General features: G+C 43.2%; 1 protein-coding gene and 1 pseudogene across 7 annotated transcripts in view; one reads left to right on the plus strand and one right to left on the minus strand.

The window, feature by feature from the left end:
* LOC149242065 (pentatricopeptide repeat-containing protein At4g30825, chloroplastic pseudogene) overlaps positions 1-20,018 on the plus strand; it is a 98,723-nt pseudogene that overhangs the window by 31,007 nt on the left and 47,698 nt on the right. The window lies entirely within an intron of this gene.
* LOC149242066 (uncharacterized) lies at positions 2,251-4,178 on the minus strand. The gene is made up of 2 exons (XM_089370754.1): positions 3,686-4,178; positions 2,251-2,951 (listed from the first exon to the last, which is right to left on the minus strand). The coding sequence occupies exons 1-2, from the start codon at positions 4,176-4,178 to the stop codon at positions 2,251-2,253; spliced, it is 1,194 nt and encodes a 397-aa protein (XP_089226880.1).

Consider the following 20,018-nt stretch of genomic DNA (forward strand, 5'->3'; position numbering starts at 1 on the left):
TCTTGAAGGACCGAGAAAGCCCCTCTTCTGTAACCTATCATCTGTAAGGATTTTTCTGTGGCAGAGCAGCCAACAGAAATGATCGATTTTTGGAATAGAGGGGAAATTCCAGATGCCCATCCAAGGAGCAGGGTTAGGAGGAATGTGGGGTCTTTCCACGCACTTGGAGTAGCCCAACGCAACCGTGAAACCTTCTCGATGCTGACCCCAGCCTCGGACGTCCTTCCTCCGAGCGTGGATAGGAGCCAGCCCATGCAGAATGTTAAGGAAAGCTGCGTAGTCATTATGCAGTGCGGGTGGAACCGGGAGCTGCTTCCAACCAGACCAGCAGTCACCGCTCCAGCTCGAAATATCCCACAGCGATTTGATATTGGCGTCCTTCATCCAATTCCTCAGTTCGATCATGGAGTTCGATTCAGCTAGCGGGGGCCTGTTCATGATGCAGTCATCCCACAGATTGATATATTGACCATTCCCAGGTATCCAGAAGGCGTGAGCATTTACTAGCGGGGCTGCTTTGTTACTGAGCATACTGAAGGGGGTTCTGAGATGGGATTTGGGCTGATCCAAGCATCGAAGTCTCTGACCTCTGAAGTATTTTTTCCATAAAGCTAAATGCGCCCAACCTGGATTGGGAGCTATGATTCTCCAAATCAGCTTTGCTCCCATGGCTAAGTTTTGAGCACAGAGATCTTTGAAATTCAGCCCTTCCTCCTGAAGTGGTTTGGTGACTATTCCCCAGTTAACTAGAGGGACCTTCTTTTCGTTTTGCTTGCCTCCTTTTCAATTTTTTTTTCTAATTAGCTCCTCCATCTTCTTGAGGATACCCACTAGTGCCAAGAGGATAGAGAATTGGAATAAAGGAAGGCTACTGAGAACTGCTTTGATAAGCATTGATTTGCCAGCAATATTGAGCCAGGAGGATCCCCAGGCCTGCATTTTTGATTTGAATTTCTCGATCTGAGGGGTCTAGTCTTTGCTCAAGGCCCTCTTGAGGAAGATGGGGAGGCCAAGATATTTGAAAGAGGTCCAATTTGAAGAGGCTGCAAAGCCTATACATCTGGCAATGGAGATTGCGGAAGAGGGAGGAGTATTCCAACAAAAGATATCGCATTTGCCATTATATAATTTGCTGCTCGAGGCTTCATAGAAATCTTCCTGCACTTCTTTAAATCTGGCAGCTGAAAGTGGAATTGCAGCCCCCATCAGCAAGGTATCGTCAGCGAAAAGGGCGTGGTTGATGTTTTTAACCCCTTTTGCTATGCTCAGGCCAGCTATTTCTTGATCTTGTTGTTTCTTATCTAGATAGAAGCTGAGGATAGAAGCCTGTAGCACAAGGAGGAGGGGTGAGAGGGGACACCCCTGCCTCAGCCCTCTAGAGGCTTTGAAGAAATCAGTAGCCCTACCATTTACCAAGGGAGCAATCCAGGGCTCCGAGATGCAAGCTCGGATCCAGTTTATAATATTTTGACCAAAACCCAACTTGTGCAGAACATCTATCAAAAAGCTATGCCTTACTCGATCAAATGCATTTGCTAGATCTAGTTTGATGACCATACCTTTTTCTTTTCGATGTAGACTGGATTGGATCGCCTCTTGGACCAGAATGAAGTTGTCCACTAGCTGTCTGCCATGAATGAATCCTCCTTGGTTCTCCAGGATGATTTTGGGGAGAATATTTCTCAGCCTATTCGCTATAACCTTGGTTATCACTTTGTATCCAATGTTACATAAGGAAATTGGACGGAATCTATTGAATGAGTTTGCTCCTTTTTCCTTGGGGATGAGGGCGAGAAATGCTGAATTTGTGCAACCTCCAATTTTCTGGCAATCTTGGGACTTTTGAATCATTTTAAAGAACTCCTTCTCCACAATCTGCCAACAAGTCTGAAGAAATCTGGCTGTAAAACCATCCGGTCCCGGGGCTTTGTCGAGGTCCATTGCAAAGAGGGCGTCCCTGACTTCATTTTTGTTGATTTTGGTTTCAAGCAGCTGATTCATTCTGGTAGTGATAAGGCGGGGAACAACATCCAGGAGTTTAGAGCTTTGGCTAGCCTCCATGTCCTCACTATACAACTTCTTAAAATGTTCGGAAGCTGCCTTTTTGATGCTGGCAAAATCCTTTAATGTGCAGTTTTGTTCTTTGATTTCAGAGATGGAGTTACAGCATTTCCTGGCTTGGGCTTGCTTATGAAAAAAGGAGGAGTTTCTATTGCCTGCTTTGAGCCAAAGACTCCTGGATTTGAGCCTCTAGAATTCTTCTTCGGCCAAGCAAGCCTTATGGAATTTCTGCTGAAGCTGCGTCTCCTTGTCCAGATCTTCTTTGGTGATTTCAGTTGCTTCTAGATGGAGATGCTGCATTTCTAGGGATTTTTGACTTTTTTTCCTTTCAGCTGCAGGATTGGGCAAGGTCTTGGCCCAGTTTTTTAGCATTGCTTTTACTCTTCTAAGTTTTTCCTCCCAAACAAAAAATGGGGAACCCTTGACTGGGTCTTTCCAACAGTCTCTGACCTTTTGCATGAATTCTGACTCTTTAGTCCAAAGAGAACTTAATCTGAAAGGGATAGGACCTAGGTCCTTGGGAGCCAGCAGCTCAAGACTTACGGGCTTGTGATCCGATACACTGCTGTGTAGGATGTGCATTTTAGCCTCTAGCCCAAGAAGCAGGAAGGAGCTTTGAACAAAAAATCTATCAAGTCTTGCCGCTATATGTCCAGGACCAACTCTCTTATTTGACCAAGTAAACTTACCAGTAACAGGCTTGATGTCTAGCAGGTCCCAGTCCTGCATGAGATCCTCCGCCCATTCTCTTGCCGGATCCCTTACAATGTTGCCTCCTCTTTTTTCTGACGAGAGAAGGGTGAGATTGAGATCTCCGGCTATGATGATATTTTCCAGATTCTCTAGATCTGCCAGGCTTTTTATGGAGTCCCAACAATTTTTTTTCTCACCTGCATTATTAGGAACATACACATTGAATAGACAAATGATCTCCTTGGTTTCTAATTGTTGCATTTTTAAGAAAATCCAATGAGTATTCAAAGTCTCAGAGATTAATGAGAACTTATTAGAATTCTAGAGCGACCCAAGCCCTCCCGAGGCTCCACGGGCAGAAATTGCTTGTGCTCCGCTTTTATTCCAAAATTTTTTACTTGCTTGGAGGAAAGTTGCGTCCTCCATTTTGGTCTCCTGGATGAGGAGGATATCCAGGGCTTCCAATCTCGTTAAACTTTTCATTGCTTCTTCCTTGGCTCTAGTGCCCATACCCCTACAATTCCAGGAGACTATCTTCATCATTTATTTTTGTTGTGATGGGCTCCCTTGGAGCCCTGATGTTGGTTCCTCGTCGTCTTCGGGGTTTTTGCCAATAGCTTCTCTAGAGTTGGTTGGCTGCCCTGAAGCTTGTCCTTGTAGGTTTCTTGTTCTCTTTTTTCCTTTGCAGACTTGCGTCCTCTTGTGGATCTTCTGGGAGAGGATTGGGAGTCACCTATTTCTCCTTCTTCTTCTGATTCCTCAGATTCTTGGGTTTCCTCCTCCTCTTCTGAGATCTTTCCTTTGGATCTCTCTGCTGCACTTCCACCTTTGATGGAGGGGGAAGCTTTGGCGGGAGAAATTTCCTTTGGGATCTCTACCTCTTGGGAGGTCATGATTTCAGATCCTAGGAGCTCGAATTTGTTCCCTTGACCTTCCATGGTTGGTTTCTGAGCAGGACCCGTCTGCGGGGCTTTAGCATTTGCATTTGCAGTCTTCTTGTGAGAGATTTTGGTGCGTTTTACCTGGTTCCAACCCTCTTCTTTCCCTTTTTCTTCCACCTCATTGGATGGACAGTTTCTGGCAAAATGACCATGGATGTGGCATTTCCGGCATTTGAAGGGCAGCTGCTCATAATTGAGTTTCTGCACATGAGTCCAGGGACCTACTATTATTTTGATGGCTTCCGGTAGCCCGACCTCTAGATCTACCTCCACGCAAATTCTGGTGCAGTCATACTGATCTTTGTTGTTAGCCCTGTCTATAAATTTGCCTAGGGTGTTGCCTATGTGCTTCAGAGAATCCCAATTCCAACAGTGCACTGGAAGGTTGGGAAGTCTCACCCACATCGGGACCGCTGAGGGCACATCCACTGCTGGATCGAAATCTGGCGTCCATTTATTCAAATATAGTCCTTGAGGACCCATAAAGTAAGGTCCATTTCGGAAAATCAGATCCTTGTCCTCTTTTGCAGTGAACTCAAACAAAAAGTAGCCTCTCCCGAGAAAGTAAGAGGTTACCTTGTCTTTTATCAAGGGTGCCCAGTTCTTGGCGACCCAGTTCTCTGTGGATTTTGGGGAAGGCCAGAGCCCTGTGAACTAGCTGACGAGGGCACGATCTGCAAGAGACAGGGCGACTTGGATCGGCCCTTCTGGCAGGAGAGAAATCTGAGGAATATCATCCAGTTTCTTCACGAACTTTGCAGCTTCCACTTTCTTCTTCTTAGGCAAGGAAGCCAGCAGGGATTTGAAAGCATCAGAGGCAGAGGGCGTAGGGGGAGAGAAGGGAGGCCCCTGAGGAGTACCCAGCGCCTCCATGAGATCAGACGGCCTTGGAAGGCCCAGCCAAGACAGACGGCCCCGGCCTACAACGCAGACCAGAACTATAGTAGACACGCGTGCAGCAGATGCAGAGCAGGGAGTTTCAGCAACGCAACTCCAGGAGTTTCAGCCACACAGACGCAGGCAGATGGGGAGTTTCAGTAACGCAGCAGGGCATAGGGCCCAGGACCACGGGGCCGCAGGGCGGGGGGATCTAGGGCGTAGAGGCGCCAAAGCGCAGGCAGAAGACTAGGTCTTCATGGTCTGCACCAGCGCTCCAGCTCTCGATGGTTTTTTTTTCTAGAAGCCCACTATTGTTATTATTGTGCCCTTACATTATTATTGTTGTGTTGGCTCTGATTATATTATGACCCCTTAGACTTCTATATATAGAAAGGAGGTCTTGTCATTTGTATCATCTAAGAATTGTTCATTTGTGTAATGTAAAGGACGTTGCCCCCTCGAAGAGGCTTATTTCTAAGGCGTTGATCTATCTTTTCTATCTTTTTGTGAGCTGGTTTCATAACATCTAGTACCCTGTTCTTTTCAAGAATGAGGTCAATCATCTTCTTCCAAGACCTGTAGTTTGAGGCTCCTTCAAATTTGTTCTCTCTCTTGATTGTGTTAGACATTGTCCTTGAAGATAGTAGACTTCTTCCCTTGAATAATCCTTCTGAATGATTCCTTGATCTAGTGCTTGAGACTACCTTTTTCTTCTTTCGTCACCAAAGCTCCGATACCATGTTAGAAAATCAGAAAGGCAGAAAGATTTTCTTATACTTGATAATTACTTGTGGTGTTCTTGATTTCTTATTAGATTTCCTTTATGTATTCCTTCTTTTAGTTCATCAAGCAATTACCAAAGAAATAGCACATAAATCAATGGACACCAGACATAGGCACATTGCCAAGGAAAAACCCCTCTCTAGGGGAAAACCCAGTTAGTAATTCTTCTTTCAATAGTTTTCCTGAGATAATCCAAGACTCTATGTTGATTTCTGGTAGCATCGGATGTGCTCTAAGTCTCAAAATTTGCAGGGAGGCTAAGACACATGCATTCTCCAATACCTAGAAATCGTTTTAACTCTTGGAAAATTCCACACGGAGACAATTTTATTAAAATAATTAATTATTTTTAATGGGACTCTAAGTCTAAACTTGGGAAATTAAAATAATTAATGGGTATTAATCTAAATTGTGGGTGTAACTTCTAGAAGAAGACGAGGATCAAGTCAAAATGATCTAAGCCATTGATTAGAAGTTAATCTAGGCCGTTGGTTGTCCAACAGAAAGATATAAGAAGAGGCTTGAGGGGCACTTGGAGAACATATCGAGTAGAGTTCAAAAGATCAAATTTCTGAAGCAGAGCAGCTGCTGGTGAGAAATTCGAAGTGGGCTTTTGCAGTGAGGGGTAGGGATAGTTTCAGTTGGAGATTTCTCCTGATCCGGGAATACTCAGCAAAGAAGACAGAGAGAGATCCGGGAGAGGCATTGCAGAGCCAAAAGAGGCTGACGTAGGGCCGCGTAGAGGCAGCGTGGACTGACGCAGGGCCACGTAGAGGCAGCGTAGGTTGACGCTGAGGCAACGCAAAGCCTTGAGGAGATCCGAAATTTGCTGGAGGGATCTATTTCTGTGGCTGGAAGCCGGAGTGTGAGACCGGGAGAGCAAAAGTCAGAATCTCAGAGGAAAATTGATCAGCGGAAGGGGTGACACGGTCCCTAGAGGCTGTGACGCTGGGTTGACGCAGTGACTGCGTGGAGGCAACATAGAGGCAGTCAGGGGTTGTTCATTCAATGGTTGGATCAGTCAGACATCTGTCAATGATATTCTCTGTACTGGATAGCCAGGAAGGCATCCAAAGATTGTATTCAGAAATTACTACTGCTTAATAATAAAACCCTCAGAGCTACTGCACCGATTTTCCCACACTGGGTTTTTCTGGGGACATTTGTCCAAAAATAACTGTGTAGATGTGTTGTATTTCTTTCTTGTTCAGTTTCTTGTTTCCACATTTTATTTAAATGGTGAAGGCTGCAGTGTATTCATTTTAGTGTTTACTGTAGGAAACAATAAATAATTTGGTTCAGGAATTAACAAATAGGAGAAATGCAATCAGTTGCTGCAGTAGAAATTTGGGCATCCAAATTTTCACACGATATCAGAGCTGCAGGTGAAACAAGAGAATAGTGTCAGAAGAGCCCAACGCTGAAGGAGGAAGGGAGTTAGAAATTCCTGCAGAGGCAACAAATCGAATCCCCAGGGGGATTGCACAGTTCACGCTGGGAGGGATAGATTTTCATGGTAAATCTCTCTCTGAGTGAGTCGACAGAAAGGTAGGATTTCCAGATCAAAATCTGTCAACGGTAGAGGGAGCAGTGCAGCAGTAGTTTCAGCGAAGAGGGGTTCCTGGCTTGACGCAGTTTTCTGCAGGCAGTTGCTGGGCAGAAAGATGTTAGAGGGAAGAAGAAACACTCAAGGGAATTTTTTCCTTAGAGAATTCCTAGCCAGGGAATTCGAATTCTCATTTATTGAGCAGCAACAAGAGAGAGGAGGTCATTCGACATTTCGATTGGCAGAGATGGCAGCTAGTGGACTGAGAGTTGGATGGGGCATCCAACTATGTGATTTGGAAGGCAAGGATGTCATGCCTTCTGGATGAGCATTTTCTCAAAGTCTACGTCGATAGCGTGGTAGCTGAGCCCGCAAATCCAGATCCGCTCAAGAAGTACAAGGGAGAAATGGTGAAGACAAAGAGAATGATCCTCGACGAAGTAAAGGATCATATAGTCTGTCACATCGCTGGCAGAGACACTGCCAAGGAGATGTGGTATGCCTTGTCAACACTATATCAGGGATCTTCCGGGCAGAGGAAGATGTACTTAGAGCAGAAGATGAGATCTATGCAGATGCAGAATGGGGAACTCATTGATTAGTTCCTTACTAAGCTTTAGGAGACCCGAGACGAGCTGGCATTTGTGGGGTCAACACCTCAAGGTTCCGAGATGGTAAGACTGGCTTTGAATTCAATTTCGGAGGAGTGGCAAGTTTTTGTCCAGAGCATCTTGGCAAGGCGACTTTGCCAAACTGGGATGAAATGTGGGCAGCTCTTAAGCAAGAGGAGCTGAGGAGAGACTTGGTCAAGTGTAAATTTGACGGAAGCAGCGGTGGGTCGAAGCCCAAGGAGGAGGAAGAGAATGCAACCCTTGCATCTAAGGGGCAACAGGAGCAACGAAAGAAGAAGAAAGATGTTTCAAAGATCAAATGCTTTAGGTTTGGTGAATTCGGTCACTACCCAACACAGTGTCCTCTCAAGAAGGACAAAGATGAGAAGCATGATCTGAAGGTTACAGCCGCGAAGATTGAGGAGGAGTTCGCCATGAAAGCCCAGGAATTTCCAGGAGGCAGGTGGGGTGATCTAGAATTGTAGTTCGAAAGGACTGCAGTTGGGCAGGATATTTGAGGAGCCCACCTCTCGGATCAATTCCTTGCTACGGAAGCCCAGATTAGAAGTAGCAGGATGGACCAGTGTCAGTTGGTGCAGAGGAGTGTCAGAGTGATAGTTGCAGTGGCTAGAAGCGCTAGAGACTGAGCAATGCAGAGCCAAAGTTGACAACAGTGCAGTTGGCACAAATGAGACTTCAGCAACGAGATGCATCATACTGAACACTAGTTTAGTAATTTGGGATGCTTTTCCGTTGTTGATGCAGTAGCAACAACAGTTGGAGAAGGTTGTAGTGCAGATGCAGTGTTGGCAGTGGTAGTGCCAGCAACAACACGGATGCAGAATTGAGAGGGAGTTGTAGTACGGATGCAGTGTTGATAGTGGCAGGGTTAGCAGCAATACAAATGCAACATTCACACAGTAGTTGGTGGACAAAATGTCAGACATCAACAACACAGAAGGAAATGTTGTAGAACAAAGTGATGCTTCAGCAGGGTGCATTGCTAGAGCACCTCGCTAAGAGGAGTGTTGATTTCTGGTAGCATCGGATGTGCTCTAAGTCTCAAAATTTGCAGGGAGGCTTAGACACATGCATTTTCCAATACTCAGAAATCGTTTTGGGAAATTCCACCAGGAGACAGTTTTATTAAAATAATTAATTATTTTTAATGGGACCCTAAGTCTAAACTTAGGAAGTTAAAATAATTAATGGGTATTAATCTAAACTGTTGGTGTAACCTCTAGAAGAAGACAAGGATCAAGTCAAAATGATCTAAGTCATTGATTAGAAGATAATCCGGGACGTTGGTTGTCCAACAGAAAGATATAAGAAGAGGCTTGAGGGGCACTTGGAGAACATATCGAGTAGAGTTCAGAAGATCAAAGTTCTGAAGCAGAGCAGCTGCTGGTGAGAAATTTGAAGTGAGCTTTTGCAGTGAGGGGCAAGGATAGTTTCGATTGGAGATTTCTCTTGATCCAAGAATACTTAGTAGAGAAGGCAGAGAGAGATACGAGAGAGGCAACACAAAACCAGAAGAGGCTGACGCAGGGCCACGCAGAGGTAGCGTAGGCTGATGCAGAGGCAGCGCAGAGCTTTGAGGAGATCCAAAATTTGCTTGAGGGATCGATTTTTGTGGATGAAAGCCGAGGTGTGAGACCAGGAGAGAAAAAGTCAAAATCTCAGAGGCAAATTGATCAACAGAAGGGGTAACGCGGTCCCTAGAGGCTGTGACGCTGGGTTGACGCAGTGATTGCACAGAGGCAGCACAGAGGGAGCTAGGCGGTGTTCATTCAGTGGTTGCATCAATCATATTTCCAGCAATAGTGTGCGGTAATCTCACTTATCTCTTTGCCAATGATATTCTCTGTACTGGGTAGCTAAGAAGGCATCTAGAGATTGTATTGAGAAATTACTATTGCTTAATAATAAAACCCTCAAAGCTGGTGCACTGGTTTTCCCACACTGGGTTTTTTCGGGGACATTTGTCCAAAAATAACTGTGTAGATGTGTTGTATTTCTTTCTTATTCAGTTTCTTGTTTCCGCATTTTATTTAAATGGTGAAGGCTGCAGTGTATCCGTTTCAATGTTTACTGTAGGAAACAGTGAATAATTTGGTTCAGTAATTAACAAATAGGAGAAACGTAATCAGTTGCTACAGTAGAAATTTGGGCATCCAAATTTTCACACTCTAGACCTTGACACAAACTTTCCTCCACACCAAGTCAACCTTCTTCCTTTGCAGATGATCCTATTTGACCTGGCAATAACAACAACAATAACAACACTATGCAACACTTTCTTGGTCCCAATAACTTCAATCTTGCTTTGGAGACTTCTATCTTGGCTAAAAGACTTCGATCTTCACTTAGGAACTTCGATCTTGGACCAATACAACTTCCTGAGGCAACAACATCCAACAATAGCAACTTCGACCTATACTTGCTTTAGCAACAACAACATGCAACAACTGGCAGCCACATCAACAAGAGAACTTTGATATTCCAATCTAGGGCACGAGGGAGAGAGAGAGATGCACCGAAATTTCGATTTTCCTTTCTTCTTTCACCTTGACCAAACTTGCACTTCTTTAGCCCTCTTCCTTCACTTCACACTTTTCCCAGCTTCTAGAGAGATATTGAACTTGCTTGAGATGTTCTCCTCCAAATGAATTCGAACTGCTTCTTTTGTAGTCTTTAGGTGAGGTCGAATAACCCTCCTTGAGGCCGACTTGATCATCTTAAGGCCGACTTGGTGTGGAGGTAACATAATTCATTTTTGACTCAATACTAAACCTTTCTACATGATTCAAAAGCCCAAGAAGGGTCTCTTTAAAAGTTCAATGACTCTATTAACTCAAAATAAATTCTAGAAGTCCTCAACGGGGACTTTGACCTAAAACATGATGACCCAAGCATGAAACCCATGCTTTAATAAGTCATAAATAATAATAATAATAAGAATTATTTTCTTCATTCTTTTGACAAGTACATTACATGATGACTCAAATACATTAATGAAGACCGAACCTAGTTACATTTTCCGACATATCTGCCTAAGCTTTTGACGGAAGGGTTTAGCATTTTCATCTTTTAAAGGGATAGCGTGTTCCATGACATCTTCTGTATAAACTTTTAACTCATCATAAGAAAATGCTAAAACATCTCTATATTCACGAAGTAAATTAACCAACTTTTTTCTTTCTTCATCACTAGTACCTTTACCAATCTTCACGATTTTAGGGTCACTAGAGGTACCAATGTTTACTTCAATGAACTCCCCTAGATCCATCTTAATTTCATCCTTTTTCCTTGCAACATCATGATGATCAAAATGCTGCTCCAAAGCTACAATGTTCCTGGGAGTAGGATTAGTTACATCTTCATGATTATCAGATCCATCCTCTTTATAACTAACCTCAAAATTTTCAAATTCATCCAACTTATTAAGAAAGCGAATCACCTGTTTTTCATCATCAAAAACTTGCCAATGCTCCACATTGTCAGGTACAGAAGGTCTAAAAATAATTTCCATTTTAACCTTATCCTTCAACAATTCATTATATAACTACAAAGTAGACGCTGCAACGACAAGTTCATCGGCCAAGTTATTCTTTTCTCTAGGGATAGCTTCTAGATCAAGAGCATCAAAACATTCCCTAGTATCCCATACAACATTTTGATAATTTCTTGATCTTTGATTCTTGCAAGTAAATTTGTTCTTAATCTGCATGATAATCAAATCAGAGTCTCCCTTGATACTAAGCAACTTAACCCTCAAATCTTTTGCCAATTCAAGGCCCAACAATAAGGCTTCATATTTGGCAACATTGTTGGTCGCTTCAAATTCCAATCTATAGGCAAATTTGAAAATATGACCAAGGGGAGACTTTAATACAATTCCAACACTTTTACCATGCCTAGAAGATGCACCATCAAAATACGTATACCATACCTTATTCTTTAAATCACCCACCTTCTCATCAATCTTGACCTCTGGGGGAATTATAGAGTTAGACAAAATGTCATAATTCCAAAGGCTAGGTTGCTCCTTTATTATTTCATTATGGAGACTCTTAGGATCTTTAACATGAAATCTTCTTTTAGTCTCTCTGTTAAAACTAACAAATCCATCACCTGAGAAGGAATTGTAGCATATGACCAATTCATTTGAATACTTCTTCCTAGATCAGAGGCCCATTTCCTGGGCAACAACATGCCCCAAGCATCAGGAACATCGACTACAACTATGTCCATTACAATCATTATGTTAGGGTACACTGATAAATGATTTTGTAAATCTTTGATTAACCCATGAACTTCAATCTTCTTAGAATCCATGGCACATATGTTGTAGTAAGGCCTAGAAATTCTCAAATTGAGTTGCTCCATGACCCCCTTGGTCATAACACAAACTGATGCATCAAAATCCAACATGCAGTTATGTTAATTTTAGGTATGTTCTATGCTTAGAGCAAGTTATTTCAATTTCACAATTAGCCCAATATCTTTTCCAGATTAGCAATCACATCAGCATTAAAGTACACTGCAGATAGAACATAAACATAAATCGCAGAAGACAAGCCAAGACAAGAGGACACAAGATGTGGCGCTAGCGAGGGACAAACCCCAATGTGGGGAAACCCTTGATCAATTTTTCTTATATGTTCTTCAATAGTTCAGCAGAGAGAGAGAGAGAGAGAGAGAGAGAGAGTACGTTTACAACAGAAGTCAACACTTTGACCTATCTAGATAAGAGCATAGATCATCTCTAAGAAGATGATACATGAGATCAGTTGAAGACATGCTGCTTCAACTGATTTACCAAGGTGACTCCTTCACCTATCGTTGTGTTGTATTTCGTCATCATGCTGCACCTCACCACGCTGCACCATGCTGCACCCATCATCACTATGCTGCATCTCATCACGCTTCATTAATCATGACTGTACCCATCACTGTATTGCATTATGTGCCATTGCTGCACCATGTTGCCATACTGATCTATGCATTGGCTGCATCTTGCTTGCTTGTTGTCCCTAGTATGCTTGTTGTCCTTAGCATGCTTATTGTTGCATGCTAGCTGTCCCTTGCATGCTAGCTGTAACATTGCATGCTTGGTGTATTTGCTGCTAAGTACCATACAACTGTCCCAATGTTAGTTAGTTGTCCCTTGCATGCTACTCTCCTTCGGAGACAGATGCTCTGGCTGTTCCGGCAGTTCCTGATAGTTCCGACAATTTCGGCAATTCCGACTGTTTCGGCAGTTCTAGTAGTTCCGGCAGTTCCGGCAATTCCGGCAATTTCGGTAGTTCCGGTTATTCCCGATAGTTCCGGCTTCTGCCCTATGCATTAGCTTTCTCGCCTATTCTGGCAGTTCCCGGTAGTTTTGGCAATTCCGACAGTTCCGACAGTTCCGGCAATTCCGGCAGTTCCGACAGTTTTGACAGTTCCGGCAATTCCGGCTATTCCCGGCAGTTCCGACTTTTCCCGACATTTCCCGACAGTTCTGGCTTCTGCCCTCTGTGTCAGCTTTCCCAGCTGTTCTAGTAGTTTCGACTGTTCCAGCTATTCCCGGCAGTTCTGACAGTTCTGGCTGTTCCAACTTTTCCTGGCAATTCTGGCAGTTCCCGGCAGTTCTGGCAATTCCGGCTGTTCCGACTTCTTCCCTTTGGATTAGGGCAGCATTATCCCTTAGGATCTCTCCTCCTACTAAAACCCAAAGACAAGTAGAGAGGAAGAGATCCCAAGTCTGTTGAAATGACTTGAAGGCCACCTCTATTTATACTAAAATGTTGAGCACAGGTGGGGTTTATTTGGTTGCTGGCCGACCTTGACGAATTGTCCCATAACACAAATAAATTCATATCTCCATGAATACTTATCGGAATCGGATTATCTTTAGATCAATCTTACACCTCTCGATGAGAGGGATCCAAGAAAAATATCAGCTTCCATTAATAAGATGACCCACATGGAGTTTGGCCCTAGTTGCCAATTTTAACACTCCTTCTCAACTAGGGAGAACGCCATCCGCTGATCGATATGTCTGACTATACTATCTCTGCCATCAGTGCCTTGCATTGCTCTGCTGAACCATGACGAAGAAGAATTGATCGAGAATGTCTCATACCATTCTCTACTGACCTGAAGTCAGTTTCATCTGAAGAGAGTGTCACATCACTCTTAGTGACCCGAAGTCAGTTTTATTGATCCCATATCAATATCACAAGAGAGTGTCTCAAACCACTCATACTGATCCCAGATCAGTTTCATTGATCCCAGATCAATAGAGGTCATCCTAGCATAGGGAGCACGGTAGATACATCGATGTGTCCATCGATAGTACTACTATGGTCCCTACCCCATTTCCCCGCTCATTGATCTGATGAGAGGTACTTCCCATGAGTCCCAGACTGCATGGGTAGGATGCCTCGACAGGAGAACTAATCATCCTGTCCACAGGAGAACGAATCATCTTGCCCCAAAGTCGCCACGGGAGAATTAATCATCCCGACCCACAGGAGAACTAATCATCCTGTTTCACAGTTGCCACGGGAGAACTAATCATCCCGGCCCAGAGGAGAACTAATCATCATGTTTCACAGTTGCCATGGGAGAAGTAATCATCCCGGCCCACAGGAGAACTAATCATCCTGTTCCACAGTTGCCACGGGAGAACTAATCATCCCGGCCCACAAGAGAACTAATCATCCTGTTTCACAGTTGCCAAGGGAGAACTAATCATCCCAGCCCACAGGAGCACTAATCATCCCGTTCCACAGTTGCCACGAGAGAACTAATCATCCCAGCCCATAGGAGAACTAATCATCCTGTTTCACAGTTGCCACGGGAGAACTAATCATCCTGTTCCACAGTTGCCACAGGAGAACTAATCATCCCGGCCCACAGGAGAACTAATCATCCTGTTCCACAGTCGCCACAGGGTATCACAGGGGAAGGTTGAACCTGTCATCTTGTACATAGCGCATCACCAGGGGAGGGTGAGTCGCCCTGTGGTCGTATGTTGCTCCAATAAGTACCCCAAGCCCCCTAGAGCTCCAAGAGCTCAATGCATGCAACAGGCAGGACCCTTATAAGAAGGTCTCTCAATGACTCCAAGTCGTTCGGGAAAGTCACAGTTTTGACCTTTCCTCGGGGCTTTGATAAAATGTCTGTGACCTGTACATTAGTCTCAATGCGATGGAGCCTCCTCGCTCATCGACTTACCATATCCCAGATAAGGCGGTATCTGATGTCTATTTGCTGGAGCAATCATCAAATACGAGATTCCTCAATAATTGAATCCCCCTTCTAGTTGTCACAGAGAATCACAGTGGTATTCATCATGTGTACAAACAACTCACTGAAGAGCTTCCATAACTAGGCAGCTTCATACGAGATCATACTCGTAGCTATGTATTCAGTCGCGGCGGTGCTTATAGCAATCGACTTCTGCTTCCTGCTCATCGAAGCAGAACCCAAAGAGAACCAGCGCTGAGAAGTGCTCTAGTGGTCCTCCACACTGTCTGCCCAGTTAGCATTTGAATGATCATGCAGCTTCATATTTCCGGCAGTGTATCTCAATCCATGAGAAATTGTGCCCCGAAGAGATCTCAAAAGATTCTTGGCACCAATCCAGTGAGGCTCAACCAAATATGAGCTCACCATGCTAACTGCAAAACATATGTCCGGACGGAAGCTCACCAAGAACATCAACGCGAATGAGTTTATGAAACTCAGAGGCATTTCCCAAATCTGGTCCAACATCACTACCATATAACTTCTGAAAGTTAAGATCCTCGAGGTAGTCACAGGCTTGTAGTTTATCATTCGACATCTAGAATCCAACTCCCTCTTACTTCTGCAAATGAGAGAGTCTGCACCTGTCAGAAATAGGTCGTCCTCATAAGGTGCCGGTATGAGAGGTCTGTCATCCACAACCTTCGGGTAATGGTTTGGATCGGTTTCACTCCTAGTGAATCTCAGCTTCATCAGTCAGCTATCAATCCTCTCATACTACGCCTAAAGTGTTTTGCTTCAAGCCATAGAGGGCTTTCTTCCACCTGTATACATGAGATTCCCGATCATGAATCTTAAACTCCTCGAGTTGTTCGAAACCTGTGGACCTGCTGCATGAGGGGAATGGTCCCCTTTTAAGATTTTCCTTCGGTACATCTCAGACATGTACCTTCATGCTCTTCTTGAATTCAGGCATCCCTATCACCATCTGACTCACATTGGGTAGGGCTCCATAGGTAGACCTCCGGTGTTATAGATGCGATATGTCAATTGACATGATCCCCAATGGACCATCCTGCAACTTGATACAAATTGCCAACCCTAAACCCATGAGAAAAAGCATCTTTGAAAATTCTATTTTTTAACATGTACCTTTCCATCGATGAATGCCACCCTGAGACCTTTGACTTCCATTTCCGAGTTGGACACCAGGTTCTTCTTGCGATTAGGTACATAAAAGAGATTCTTTAAATGAATAGAGTTACCCTCATTCAATTGAGGGGTAACATTACCTACACCCTTTCCGGGATAGGTGGCATTGACTCCAAGTATAATCCCACGGTTGTTTCCATCTCTACCAAATTTGAGAGAGCACCCTTCTATCCGATGAGGTGCCTCGAAGCACTACGATCAATAAGCTAGATTCCCAAAGAATCTCAAGGAGAGGGCCAATACAAGATAACGCTTCTTTATATTATCAGAAACAACATTTGATTCTTCATACCTGGGGTTACTTACTTTCTTTGAAGAGTCGGCCATTTCCTTAATGACTTGCATTACCTGTCATTCCTTTGATCATTGAAGATGTCCCTGGAATGATTGTTATCTTCATCAAGAGATGTGTCTCTTCCATTCAGACACTCCTTCGCATAATGGCCGAACTTATTGCAACCAAGGCATCTTCCTTTCCTTCCACCCTTAGATCCAGACTTCCCACTGAAGTGATCTTTAGGTAGGCCATCAGAGACTTCCGCTGCGCCATTCTGATAATATTCTCTGCTTCGATTTCACCCTCAGTGAATTTGAAGAGGGATGAGGAATCCATTGATCCTTTTGTCCTTTCCCAACTATCTTCGGTGATTGCTCTTTCACTCTTGCTTGGGCATTGTCTTCACCTCAACTCTGATACCATGTTAATTTTAGGTATGTTCTATGCTTAGAGCAATTTATTTCATTTTTCACAATTAGCTCAATATCTTTTCCAGATTAGCAATCACATCAGCATTAAAGTAAACTGCAGATAGAAATAAACATAAATCGCAGAAGACAAGCCAAGACAAGAGGACACAAGATGTGGCGCTAGCTAGGGACAAACCCCAATGTGGGGAAACCCTTGGTCAATTCTTCATATATGTTCTTCAATAGTTTAGCAGAGAGAGAGAGAGAGATAGTACGTTTACAACAGAAGTCAACACTTTGACTTATCTAGATAAGAGCATAGATCATCTCTAAGAAGATGATACATGAGATGAGTTGAAGACATGTTGTTTCAACTGATTCTCCAAGGTGATCGCTTCACCTATCATTGTGTTGTATTTCGTCATCATGCTGCACCTCACCGCGCTGCACCATTCTGCACCCATCATCACTATGCTGCATCTCATCACGCTTCATTAATCATTACTGTACCCATCATTGTATTGCATTATGTGCCATTGTTGCACCATGTTTCCATACTGACCTATGCATTGGCTGCATCTTGCTTGCTTGTTGTCCCTAGTATGCTTGTTGTCCTTAGCATGCTTGTTGTTGCATGCTAGCTGTAACATTGCATGCTTGGTGTATTTACTGCTAAGTACCATAAAGCTGTCCCAATGTTAGTTAGTTGTCCCTTGCATGCTACTCTCCTTCGAAGACGAATGCTTTGGCTGTTCCGACAGTTCCCGGCAGTTCTGGTTGTTCCTGGTAGTTCCAGCAGTTCCCGACAGTTTTGACAATTCCGGCTGTTCTCTGCAGTTCCAGTAGTTCCGGTAATTCTGGCTATTCCCGACAGTTCTGGCTTCTGCCCTCCACGTCAGCTTTCTCGCCTGTTCCGGTAGTTCCCGACAGTTCCGGCAATTTCGGCTGTTCCCGACAGTTTTGGCAGTTTCGGCAATTCCGGCTATTCCCGGCAGTTCTGGCAATTTGGGCAATTCCTGGCAGTTTCTGCAGTTACGGCTTTTCCCGACAGTTCCCGATAGTTTCGGCTTTTGCTCTCTGTGTCAGCGTTCCCTGCTGTTTCGGTAGTTCCGACTATTCCCGACAGTTTCGGCAGTTCTAGCTGTTTCAATTGTTCCAGCTTTTCCCGGCAGTTCTGGCAATTCTCGCTGTTCTGGCTTCTTCCCTCTGGATTAGGGCAGCATTATCCCTTAGGATCTTTCCTCCTACTAAAACCCAAAGACAAGTAGAGAGGAAGAGATCCAAAGTGTGTTGAAATGACTTAAAGGCCACCTCTATTTATACTAAAACGTTGAGCACAAGTGGGGTTTATTTGGTTGCTGGCCAACTTTGATGAATTGTCCCATAACACAAATAAATTCATATCTCCATGAATACTTATCGGAATTGGATGATCTTTAGATCAATCCTACACCTCTCGATGAGAGGGATCCAAAAAATATCAGCTTCCATTAATAAGATGACCCACATGGAGTTTGGCCCTAGTTTCCAATTTTAAGAAGTTATATAATATTATAATCTATAACCATTGACCAACAAAGTAATAAAAAATGGCTAATGATCTTTGTTATTTGAATCCATACTTTGCGAATATATGGGGACATCCTGATAAATGGTCTCAGGAGCCGTCTCTTGATAAACATTAACACGAGGAGCTTCAATGGCATTTAATAACTTAGCCTTTTGGGAAGGAATCTTCAATATCTCAGTGACAGGAACCCAACTTTTTGCATTATCAAACCAACTTCCCAAATCAAAATCCAATCCAGAGCTTGAACTAGGGTTAAAATTTCGTGAGGTAATCTGATTATCATTTTGATCCTTATTCCTTCTTTGATAAGTTAACCCTTTCTCTTTTGCAATCTCCAAGACTTGCTTTGGAGAAGGCTTTTCACCAAATAATTCAACCATCAAATCCTTTTCGTGATCAAAGTTATTTATACTAAAGGAAGATGTGGAAGGCATGACTATTTTCCTTAACTTCCATCCAATCTTCCATAGATAAAGAATATTCCTTGCCAACCACATTTATTTGATTACTTGTCCCAATCATCCCACTATCCATGATCCTCTTAACAGTGGGGTAAGTAGCCTCTTCATGAAGAACATCACAGGCCCTACAATATGGAGGAGTTTCATCCACAAGATTTGCAGATTCAAGAGGATTTGGCAGTCTATGCTCATTAGATGTGCCTTTCTTCTGCCAAACATTATTATTCCGATTATTATTTTATTTCTAGGTTGGAAGTTTTAAGCTTAGACCTTTCCATTTGGACCAACCTAGATTGCAAGGCATTTATTTCCTTAGCATGATTAGACATTAACTTAGCTTGTTTTAGCTCCATGCTTTCAAGTTTCTGCATCATCTTTTGCATAGGATCATCATCAGATTCTTTAATCTCCTTTCCTTTAGGCTCTTTCAATTTGGTTGAAGCCCTATGAAAACCTGGGATTTCAGACTTCACAGATGCTTTCTTATCCTTTTCAAGCTCTTCAGCTAAAGTCTGAGCAACTTTATAGTAACGATTCTTAGCACGTCTTAACTCATAAGAAGCATCAACATTAAAGGCATCGATATAGAAATCCAAAAGAGACTTGTCAGGAGGTTTATAATCTTGAGGTATCTCTTTTACAATACCTTTAAACCTTTTATTTAATTCCTCCACAACCTCATTTTCATTCTTCTTTATGACACTGATAGCTTTAATCAAATTTCTTCCTTCTCTGTTATCTCCAAATTTGTCCTTTAAGGCATTAATAATTGACTGCAATGAACCAAAATAATGATCAGTTCTCTCAGTGAACCATTCCAAAGCATCTTCTTCCAAAGAGAGCACAAAAAGCTTCATCTTTACATCCTCATGATTAGCGTTAGCACCACCCCATTTATTAATGAAATGCCTAAAATTATTAAGATGAGCTTCAATGATTATCACATTATTGCCTTAGAAAGAAGGAAATCTATCCAAACCTTTATCAGGAAGGTCATGAAGATAATCTTAAATGTTAGCGAAATTACAAGGAAGATACAAGTCATCCATGAAGTCTTGCTGAACAGGATCAAGAAAAAGTGAATGGATATTAGAGAGAGCTTCCTTCCCGAGATTTAAAAGAAGTGTATGGGAAGATAGCTTGTGTAATCAGACTCTGAGAACCTTTTCAGGATCCAAAGTAGGATAAACAAGCTACATGGGTTCCTTTTAGTACCCGCCCCTCTAGAAGATGGAGGAAGTGGAGTCGCCACTCAGACATAAATCTAACTTCAGACAACCAAGATGCAAGGAAGGAAGTTAGTAAAAGGAACCAAGGACAAGGACCTTATCCCAG

This window comes from Pinus tabuliformis, chromosome 8 (assembly GCF_031772625.1).
Source record: "Pinus tabuliformis cultivar Carrire ecotype Pingquan chromosome 8, CPIR1, whole genome shotgun sequence".
Taxonomy (NCBI): domain Eukaryota; kingdom Viridiplantae; phylum Streptophyta; class Pinopsida; order Pinales; family Pinaceae; genus Pinus; species Pinus tabuliformis.

Coding starts and splice junctions, on each gene's coding strand:
- LOC149242066 (XM_089370754.1), bottom strand. CDS start 4,178: ATGGGTCCTCAAGGACTATATTTGAATAAATGGACGCCAGATTTCGAT. Junction 2,952..3,685: donor TCAGAAACCAACCATGGAAG/GTCAAGGGAACA, acceptor CTAATAATGCAG/GTGAGAAAAAAAATTGTTGG.